This window comes from Amblyomma maculatum, chromosome 4 (assembly GCF_055883805.1).
Source record: "Amblyomma maculatum isolate TAMU_Amacu chromosome 4, ASM5588380v1, whole genome shotgun sequence".
In the NCBI taxonomy this organism is placed as follows: domain Eukaryota; kingdom Metazoa; phylum Arthropoda; class Arachnida; order Ixodida; family Ixodidae; genus Amblyomma; species Amblyomma maculatum.
In genome coordinates, this window is record NC_139347.1 from 65587024 (window position 1) to 65598029 (window position 11006).

General features: G+C 45.4%; 1 protein-coding gene across 1 annotated transcript in view; it reads right to left on the reverse strand.

The window, feature by feature from the left end:
- Positions 1–8859, reverse strand: part of LOC146191283 (fatty acyl-CoA reductase 1-like) — a 44150-nt gene extending 35291 nt beyond the window's left edge. The window contains exons 1-2 of the mRNA XM_084600300.1: positions 8805–8859; positions 4127–4275 (exon numbers count right to left, since the gene is read on the reverse strand). Of these exons, the coding sequence (XP_084456426.1) occupies positions 4127–4275; positions 8805–8859 (204 nt within the window). The remainder of the gene's footprint in view (positions 1–4126; positions 4276–8804) is intronic.
- Between the last annotated feature and the right edge of the window lie 2147 nt (positions 8860–11006).

Consider the following 11006-nt stretch of genomic DNA (forward strand, 5'->3'; position numbering starts at 1 on the left):
ATTTTCACCGGCCCTGTTTTGACTCGTTTTTGAAAGTTCGCCCCAAAATTGGGTGCGGTGATTGCGACGGCTCTTTGGTAGAACGAGCCCAATACGCTCATGTGTAATAGCTATTCGTTTCTGTAAATTTATTTTGGCACATATATGCCCTCTTCTTCGGCGAGTAGTTGTTGGGACTGCAATTGTTTAGCTCCAGCTCGTTTTTCACTTTTGTCATTTTATCGGAGCTTCTGATTATGTTCGTTTTTCGGGTGTTTAAATTACCATCAATTTGTATTTTCAATGGCTATTTTTTGCGGGTTCATGCGTTATTGCGCACCTTTATGTGTAATTGGTCGAGTGCAAGGTGCAGGTAACGTCACTAACGGGCGATTAAAATGCGTATCTTTCGAGGCCACCACTACAATGAAACATCATACGCTCTCAATGCACTTCAGAGTAGCACACTCGGCGTTTTGAAAAGATATTGATTCAGAGTGCGGTGGGCTTCCAGGTTTTCACCATTACACACCAGATGAAAAAAAAGAACTTAATTCTGAGCAACATTGTTCGCACCAGCCGAAAACGTTGTGCTGTCTGTGTAGCGACATTTATGAAGATTTTTCTTGTTATCATGCTCTACAGTAGCTTCACTGGCTCCGGTACGTCAAACGTTATGTACTCAGGTGAAAGACAGGAACCTATACCCTACTGCAAAAACCATGCGTTCAACAGCATTTTCCGTCGAGAAGCCAGTATGCCATTCGCACTGGTTTTTTGCTGGGGACGCGCGGGTGGTCTGTGAGATTCATTATAGTTGTGACGGGAAGACACTAGTTGCACTGATACAAGGGAATAAAACGCTGGCATTTATTAAATGTATGACGTTGGGATTGACGCTGATATCCCCCATGAATTGGTAGAAACGCTGTGCGCGCTGGGGCCGTAGTGGTGCCACTGTTAGTTCGGAAATAGTCAGAAGTCCTGAAACTGGGAACCGTGACATAGGGTGCAAATGGAAAAAAAAAAAAATGTCCTAGTAAGTGCTGTTTTTTTAGAACTCATTGCGCACCTGAGTAGGAAACGAATGCGGTTTTTCTTTCGAGATTTTAGAGAAGCAAATCTGTTTTCTTTAAGCGATCACAGTAGGCGCAGCTGCGATCCTCACACCACACCCTGAAGAACAATGTGCAACTGAAAAATCAGTTGAATAATGTACGCTACCATCACAAACTTCAAATATTTTCTGAACGGTACTGTAACACACTGGTTACCAACAAAACATTCACTGCTGGCCCAATCGAAGGCTCCAGACAAGTCCTACGCATTGGCGAGCGTCATACTCCAAAAAAAAAAAAAAAAAAAAAAAAAAAAAAAACCCAGGAAAATAATATCTTACCGAACAATAGGCCACTCTGAGAGAGAAAGGAAGGGATATACAGCGCGTACAATGTGCGTTCGTTCGTGCTCTACGTATGTACTAGCCGAGCCCTCGGGGTTTGCAACCTTTAATGAAGTGTTTACATATCGCTAAGCTTTAGTTACAAGTGAAAGAAAGTTCTCACTGCTCCGTTTGCCGGTTATGAAGCTTTTCATAGATTATTCCTTGAAGTTTTATGTCTTTAGAAAATGGCGTCTGCTGTAGTAGACCACAACAAATTGCCAGCGCTGTGAAAATTCGTTTATTTAAATGCTTTTCATACGCAGATCCAGAACATTAGCGGAAAGTCTTGAGAGCAGGCAGCAAGCTCCAGTGCACAAGAAGTTGTAATCATTAGAGCGGCAGCCGTGGTCTCTATACTTCGAAACACGAAGTCTGGAAGCTAAAAATATATAGGCGCACTAAATATCCAAAATACATTGTGGCACATTCAAGTTCTAGACGTTGCGTGGTGGTAGAGGTTAGTGTCGGCAATTAGGAAATATATGGTGCCTGGTTCGAATCCCGCATTTGGTGAAACATTCTTATCCATTGCATTTTGGTTTTTATCCAATACGTGTTTTCTCCTGGGGGCCTGCGGCAGAAGTACGGATCGAGCTAGTATGTCTCGTTGTAGTCTCCAGCGCCATGATGGGTCCATAATCTATAGCAAGGCATTGAGATGCTGTACCAGAATGGCGCTGGTGTTGGCAACAGGGTACATTAAAGTCCACACATCTGCGACAATTATTGGGTTGTCAGGCTGATATAGGCTAACAAACACCTAGTGCGGATATGCGCGCAATGGAAAAAATTGATTTCGTTAGATGGACCTAAGTCCTTGATTACGCATGACGGAATCGATTGAACACATAGGTCAAAACACATATTGTATGGATTTTGTTATTTACTTTTTAAGTTCAGCGATAGATGCGGGAACGTGAAGGCAAGAGGCTGATTGTCAGCGTATGGAGTTCCTCTCCTTCAGCAAATCGAAGGTACTATAAAAAAAGCAGTTTATCTAGAATTTCTGGAAAAGTTATGTTTCCATAAACTTTGCGTAAGGGCTTTGAGTAAGAGTTTCAGCAGATGGCCGATGCAAGTAACTCCTGTACGTTTTGAAAAGTTGGTAGAAGAAGAGGAGGAAGGTTGACTTAATGAAGGGGGCTAGCTACGCAGCTGGGATTATTTGAAGTGAAAATATATTTCGATCGGCTTTGTGCGTCGCCATAGGCAGTTATGCCTTGGGTAGAATTCCTCAGGCGGCAATGAACATATTAGGTCAAACCAACCACTTAGACATAATTATTGAATTTATATGAGTCCCGGCTGACTAGAAAAACTCTGGCAACTAAGCGGCACACATCAAAGCTCGAGGATTTGTTAGTCGAGCAGGGAACACTGTAGTCACTGAGAGTTTCTCAACGGACAGCTTACCATCATTTCACGACATTACTAACCATTTTAAGCTTGAAAGGAGGATATTCTCGCTCTAGACAAAACCTTAGATAGGAAGCAGGAGACCACCATGAGGTGACTTCAGACGCTATCCTTCATGACTCATTACTTGTCAAAATTCTACCCCGGTGAGCACATATTTATTTTCATATTTGAGATACACTTTCTTCCCAAAGCAAATATATTCTTCAACAGCTTTTTGCGCTCTGAAAAGGCATCAGCGACGTCTCTATTTAAAAATAAAACTCCAATCTCATAAAATGATGAAACGATAGCCACCCCGCATTGACCATCTACATTTTGCCTCTTCTGATGAAATAAATGTTTCGCAATCCAATCTTTGCGTCGCTAGCAATGCCGCTAGCAGCGCCGAGGCGAAATCCGACCAGCTGTTGCATACCAGGAAAAGATTTAGGAGTGCAGAACAAAAAAGACACGGACGAGTTGAAAGGATGAGTTGAGAGGACGTGACTGCGCTGCTAATCCTTTTCCTGATATGCATCAGCAAGCCCAGCCGCAAGTATTGCTCAGCTGCTGCAAGGTCGGGCAAACATGCACTGGACTTTTATTGAAAGTTCGTTGTCCTCCATGACTCGGCACTGTCAAGCAGTGATTGACGTAAAATGCTTGCATTCTGAGTATGTTATAATGGAACATCATTTTATGAAATTGGAGTTTTATTTTTAATTAAAAATAGATGTCTTTGGTGCCTTTTCAGAGCGCAAACGCAAAAAGCAGTTGAAGAATATATTGGCTTCGAGAAGAAACTGTATCTCAAATATGAAAATAAATATGGGCTATATGCGCAATATATGTGCAAACACTGTGCGTCTTTCGATCGTCCTCATGCGTAAGTATTAATAAGGCATACATTTTTTTTATATGCGGTGTACCACCTCTATGCGACACCATGGACACGAGCAACATTAGACCACAAAATGACACTTTTCGCACACCGACTGAAGAATGTTTAACTGGTAATAAGGAGACACCCTGGGAAACCTATTTTGGGACCGCACAGGTACACAGGTGCGACTGTGCAATGGTTGGGGGACACCCATGCTCGCGCTAGACCACACAGTGGCTGGTGACCATAACAGCGCGTCTTTTAACCGCTCATTCATTGCACCAATACTACGGGCTGCGTATGCTAAATACACTGTTGTCACACTGATAGGTGTTGTTGTCACACTGATAGGAGTGTGCATACAACCGGCGAAAACCATGTGCATGAAAAAATAACGCACGTCTATAGGAATGTTCACGCACCTTCCCAATGAATCCTGTGCCTCCGGTGAGGAATACCACTCGGTCCTGGTAGAAGCGGGCAACCTCGGATTCACCGCCTCCTTTTGTCACGGCAGCAATATATCGCCGTTGGCCGTTCAAGGACGTCACGTTAGACGACGGTGTTAAGGCTGAAACGGGAATTTCACCACAAACAATTAGCAGCGGCGGCCTGCAGTTTCGAAATTTCGTCTTCGATATCAAACATGAGAGGTCATACTAGGTCATCAAGAAGGAGAATAACTGCACTGCAGCAAACGTGAATCTCACTGCGTGAAAAACGCCAGTGCTGCTGTCGACTTAGGACGCAGGTTGGAAGAAGAGCGAAGAAGCGCATTGTAGAGCCTGACAGTCAGAAGGGCACTGATGGAGCGGATCTCGAGCTTGAGCACATTTCATGCCATGAGCGGCGCTCAATGATGTCACGTTGGACGTCGGTCTGCAGGCTGAAACGGGCGTGTCAGCAGACAAATAGCGGCGTTTGCGGTCGTTTTAGACATTTCGCCTTCGGTATCAAATGCCAAAGCTTACACTAGGCCATCACGAGGAGAACAACTGGGCTGGAGCAAACGTAAATTAGACTGCGCGAAAAACGCCAGTGTTGCGCTGTGAATTTTTGAAGCTGGTTCAAAGAGCGAAAAAGCTAACTGGGGCGTGGCTGCTGACATCAGCTAATGTGGGCAAAGAAAGAAGAATACCACTCCCCCAAGCTCCTGACAGTAAGAAGGAAACTGATGGAGCTCATTCTATGTGTGAATATATTTCATGCCGCGAGCGGACTCTATAGCATCGGAAAGGTTAGCGGCCGTGCATTCAATGTCGGGGACAAAAACGGAGAAAGGCCAGAACAGGAGACGGCGGTTTCGTCCCCCTGATCGCCGGCCGAGCGGCCACTCGCGGGTGTATATGTGTTTGTGTGTGCGCGCGCGCGTGTGTGTGTATGTGTGTACGCGCCGCCAGTGGATCAGGACGCTTTGAGGGGCGACGAGCCGTTGGTCGACTGGCCGGCAGTGGCAAGGAGCAGCCGTGCCATTTCCGAAAAGGCACTGCGGCGCGTACACACATACACACACACACGCGCGCGCACACACAAACACATACACCCGCGAGTGGCCGCTCGGCCGGCGATCAGGGGGACGAAACCGCCGTCTCCTGTTCTGGCCTTTCTCCGTTTTTGTCCCCGACACATTCCCCCCCGAAATGACGAAGTCATTTGTCGGTACAGCCTTTCGTTGTTCGATGACCACTTGTGCAACTCCATCGAGGCGGTGTGAAAGATCGCGTTGGCTTCGTTGTAGAGCTGCACAGCCTCCTCTTCGTCATCTGCACCCGCTGCAACAAAGCCTTTATATGTACGACCTGCTAACGGGTGCAGCTAATTTCGTTCGCTCAAACCACGACTGAGAGCACCCCAATCGCGGCGCACAAATGCACTAGTCACGTGGTATTATTTGTATTTTGCGGGCTTTCTTTTGAGCCCAGAAAAAAAGATACACGTGAGACTTTCTTTATCGCAATTAATGGAATGGGGGTTTCTGAAGGTGCTCTACAAGTTTCCAATTCACATGTTTGGTCTAAAGCCGATATTTATTAAATTAGAAAAATTAACATAATTAGCTAATTAAGTAATTGCAAAACAAAAAAATTGCCTGTAGTGCGCAAACAGACTGGTAGTTGTATGCAACTGGTTTCACTGACCTACCTCAAATATATTATTTTGTAACCCTTGGTTCAAGTTAGCTGGGACACCCGGTATATTCCTATTGGTTCCAATGTTATAAATTTATGGATTAGATATGGCTTCCTATATTTACTTTCCTTCGAAGATTTAATGCCTGACTGGAAAATAATTTAATTTGACGAAGCTTTTGGCTATTCCGATTGAAGTGCAGGGAAACTGCTTTTGGGAGGTTTTTGCCTAGGTCTTCCCAATGACTATTTAGCCTTATGTTCATACTGCCTTGTCTGTCCGATGTATTGTTTACGACAGAGGGGGAATTCTAGAAGGTAGATGACGTTTGACGATGCGTAATTAAGGTATGAGTTTGTGTGAAAAATGAATTCGCTTGCTGCACTTTTTACCGCGGCGATTTCTTGTAAATGATCGCACGCCTCACATCTGGGCCGAGAGCACGGGTGTGGTTGTTTTGGGCGCTTGTCAAGGAGTTCAGAATGCTTTAGAATATCTCTGAGGTTTGCGTTACGCTTGCATATTACCCCTGGGGCCCCAGGATATATTTTCTTCAGGCGTTCTCTGCATTTTAGTATGGAGTGATGTTTCCGCAGAATATTGTTTATGTTTGGAAGGGCATCAGAGTGTTTCGTTGAAAAATAAGGCTGGCGTTCATTGTTGGCTTTTGGTTGTTTCGCGAGCGCATCGTTGGTTTAAAGTGGTTGCTTCCTGGAGGGCAATATAAAGGGAGTTACAGAGATAGTTTCTTTGAATTAGTGTTGCTTTCAATTGCTGTAGCTAGTTGTCGCTTGTAGTCATCATCAGCATCATTGTCGTCGTCATCACCATCTTAATCCTTATCTTTATCATCATCATCATTGTCATCATAATCAAAATCAATTTATTACCATGATGTTTACCATTATTATTATTATTATTATTATTATTATTATTATTATTATTATTATTATTATTATTATTATCATCATCATCATCATCATCATCATCATCATCATCATCATCATCATCATCATCATCATCATCATCATCAATCATTATCATCGCTACATATTATTTTCATCCGTGTCACCTGTCCTTTAAATATTCCTTGCTGACAACGTCTCGGATGATGACTGGTGAATTCTAGGTATAGTTGCTGATCCGTTCGCTTTCTCTACAAGTAAGTTTTAGGTTTTCCATTTTCCACAGACACCGTGGTGTCGAGAAAATTGACTTTCAGTTGCGAAAACTGACAAGTAATTTAATGCTACTGTGATGACTATTGAAATGGGAGACGAACGATTGGAGCGATACCGATCTATTTTGCCATAGCATGAAGATGCCGCCATTATTGCCGGGAATGAACTTAGTCTTTTGTATTTGAGGACTCTCGTAAATATATTCGCGTAAGTCGGCGCTAGTGAAGTAGTCGTGCTGGTTCCGAATATCTGCAGCTAATAAGATGAATCAAACTCAAAATAGTTTAAACGGAGGACTCGCTTAAGGAGGGATAGATAAATTCCGATTAGTGCGAGAGGGGGTAGGGGGGGGGGGGAGGGGGTCGTTGATTAATACTTGAAAGAGGGCGTCGATACCTTCTTCGATAGGAATATTAGTGTAGAGTGCCGTGACATTAATTGTGGCAAGTATACAGTCATCTGAAAGGTTGATTACGTTATTAGTAAGCTCAATTATCCGGAGAAAGTGAGGTGTATTCTGTACGAACGAAGGAAGCTGGGTTGGTAGGTCTATTAGGTGGTGATACAGAAATACTGACAGGTTTTCTGTGAGCGTACTATTGTCAGAAACAAGTGGCCTTCCTGTGATGTCTGTGGTAAACAATGCTTCAGCGGAAACCATGTGAATCTTGGGCGAGCGGTTAAATAGACTTCTTGGCTGGTTGATGGCTTAAAAAATTTGTAAATAATTTCGGTAATTAGTTCTTTGGTTAAAATATCTCCACGATTACCCAGGATGCCTTTACTGAATTGTTTTGTTGGATTGGGATCTAACTTTTGATAGTGGCAGGAGTTAGGCTGCCTATGGGTACCACTCCTTGTGCTGGTTAGCCAGCTTGCGTGACCCATGTGGGCGCCTGGTTCGATAGAGCCTTCACCTGCAGGAGTTGGACCTCACTATTGTCGACGAGTTGGACCTCTCTATCGTCTAAAAGTCCGGCCATAAACATGACACTGAAACGATCTCTCGTGCACTTTTGTTAAACGTCACGCTGTGAGCTGTCGGAAATATCAGCGTCGGAAGGTTTGGTTTGGTTTGTAGAGTTTAACGTCCCAAAGCGACTCAGGTTATGAGAGACGTCGTAGTGAAGGACTCTAGAAATTTCGACCACCTGGGGTTCTTTAACGTGTACTGACATCGCACAGCACATGGGCGTATTGCTTTTCGCCTCCACTGAAAAGCAGCCACCGAGGCCGGGATTCGATCCTACGTCCTTGGGAACAGTAGTCGAGCGCCGTAACCACTGCGCCACCCCAGTGACTACATCCAAGCATGCAGGCCTCTTCAAGCCCATTACACCCCCAGTGCACCGTTCGATCAAGTCGGCATTTGCATACCTTCTTGGCCTTTTTCCTTTATCCTCAGGTGGCAACCATTAAATAATCATCGCCACAGACTATCTCACTCGCTACGCAGAGACCGAAGCTTTACCTTGTGGTATAGTATCTAAAGTTGCCGATTTCCTTATGCACCAGATTTTCCTCTTGCAAGGCGCCCCAACCTAAGCTATTACTGATCAAGGGATTGTTGTTACTGTACAAGGAAGAAAGGCACACCAGCCGCTGATAGCCGTTCTTTACTGAGGTCCCAACATGGCGCACACACTCCTCGAGCCCTCGTGCTCTCGCGCTTCGCCTTCCTTTTCGTCTCTTCTCAACCGTCATTTTCAAATCTTCAATAGTTACGTCTCAAATGATGACCGACATTTTTTAGCTGAGTGGTACGATCCATCGTAAACCTACTGCTTACCACCTGCAGACAAATGGGCTGACATAAAGGCTTTTAAAAAGACGATGATGAACATGCTGGTGATGTATGTCGATGTCCAACACAAGGATGTGATTCTGCCATACGTAACCTTTGCGCAAAATACGACAGTTCAAGAGATGACACGTGTCACGCTGTTTCGCCTCCTCTACGGCAAGGAAGCTCATATGCTCGACGCTATGCTTCCTCGTGGACCCGAAAGCCAGCTTCCTTCCGGCGCCGAACAGTTTACTTAAGATGCCGAGCAAGCCCGTCAATTATTCAGGCATCCACATAGCACATCAAAATACAGACATTCACGCTTGTCCTTCGCCATAGAAAAGCCTCCTAAAACATCGGAGACCTGGTCTGGGTCTCGACCACAGTTCGACGACGAGCTCTATCGAAAAAGCTAATTCGCCGCTATCTCGGCCCTTATAAAATCTTGCGGCGCTGCAGCGGCATCAACTACAGGGTTCTCCTGGACAGCCCAGAGCAGATGTGCCCTCGTCTACCGCATCCAGGGACCGTTCATGCTAACCCAGAATTGCATCTTTGAACTTCTTTTTGTGCGCGCTTATGTACATGCGTGCCTGCGAGCGTTTCTCGTTTAGGAAGAGAGGAATGGCAGAGGGCTTTTGGACGAAAAAGACGTTGAAGTTGGCGACTGCACGTACGCAGGAGGTGCTGTCAACTTTGTCAACGGTTCCTGCATGCTATCAGCTCTTTTCTGGTCACCAAAACCGTGTACACCAACGCCAATAATATTGTTACGTGGTGACAAGCGAAGAGGACAGCACAAGATGGTGATAGGGTGAAGGATGATTTAATGGTTGTTCTAGCGCGAGGGCTCCTCTCGCGCCACTGCCTATCTTCTTCGTAACACTTCCCGGGGCCTCCAAGCGATCGTCCCGATCGGTTCGTTTGAAGTTGATGGTGACGTGACGGTGAGGATGTTCAAAGAAAGACAGGAGTGAATGACTTGCTTGACACCACGATGTCTGATGCGTGGGTGATCCGCCTCCCCTGGAGCTGTTCAACCATCAGTCACCAGAGTTCATAGGACCGATGGCTCGAGGTCACGTCGAGCGGCTTGTGCGGCGGTTGCGTATTCGTGTCCATCGGTTCCTTCGGGTCATTCGGGTCTTTCGGGTCCTTCGTCTTGGTTATGGTTGGTTTGTCTGCTCTCCTTGTCTTCAAGTCCGGGCTGGGGGCTGGGCGGTGGTAGTTGGTCGGGTCTGGGCAAGAGAGGGCTGGGGTGAAGCTGCTCGGCGATGTCCCTGGGCCCTCGGTTGACGGTCCCGGCTTACAAATGGCATAGATGCTCCAAGGAGAGGATGGGGATGACGTACGCCGCACCTTCAACCAAAATGTTACGTGGTGACAAGCGAAGAGGACAGCACAACATGGCGATAGGGTGAAGGATGATTTAATGGTTGGCCTAGAGCGAGGGCTCCTCTCGCGCCACTGCCTATCTTCTTCTTCGTAACAATATCAAGCAACAATATCAATGAGCGATATCTCTTCAATGTTCCTAGGCAAATGTAGATAGCTGCCGAGGTGATGAGGCTGTTGAGATTCAATATTGTGAAGTGGCACGGATTCAGTAGTAGACTGGGATGCAAGGCGTGAACAGAGATTGTTGGGTGCGTCAACAGTTATAAATTTTGTATGGGGATTGAAGTATATGGTATGATTGCCACTTTATACTTGGGCGTGTCAGTAGGCATTTCACAGGCTAATATGCTTCAACACTGTTAGTTTTTTCAGTAACATACGGGAATACTTTCCGAAACACTGAACGAAGTTTACTGACAGCTGCACACAAAAGACATGCACTGGTGGAAGGTGTCTAGGAGAGAAGGCTCAAGCCTTCTCTCCTAGACACCTTCCGAACTCCGAAGTCATTGCATGTTTGGTCGTTGACCTTGATGAAGCAATCGTTCTTGCAAGCATCGGTTCCTGACACGCAAATCGTTATCACATATAGATGTTGTTTTCTTTCAGAGGGAATACGAGAGGGAGTGCTTTAGCACCCGTGCGACGATGTGTTCTCGCTGTACTAGCTTTAGTCACATTCATTGCGGCAGGCTTGCCAGCATTCCGAGCCGTCGACTTTTTTTATTTCTGCTGGCTTTCAGATATTTTCACAATAAGCGAAAAATCTTTATCGCTAGAAACTTTTCAATATAAAGTTCAAAACGA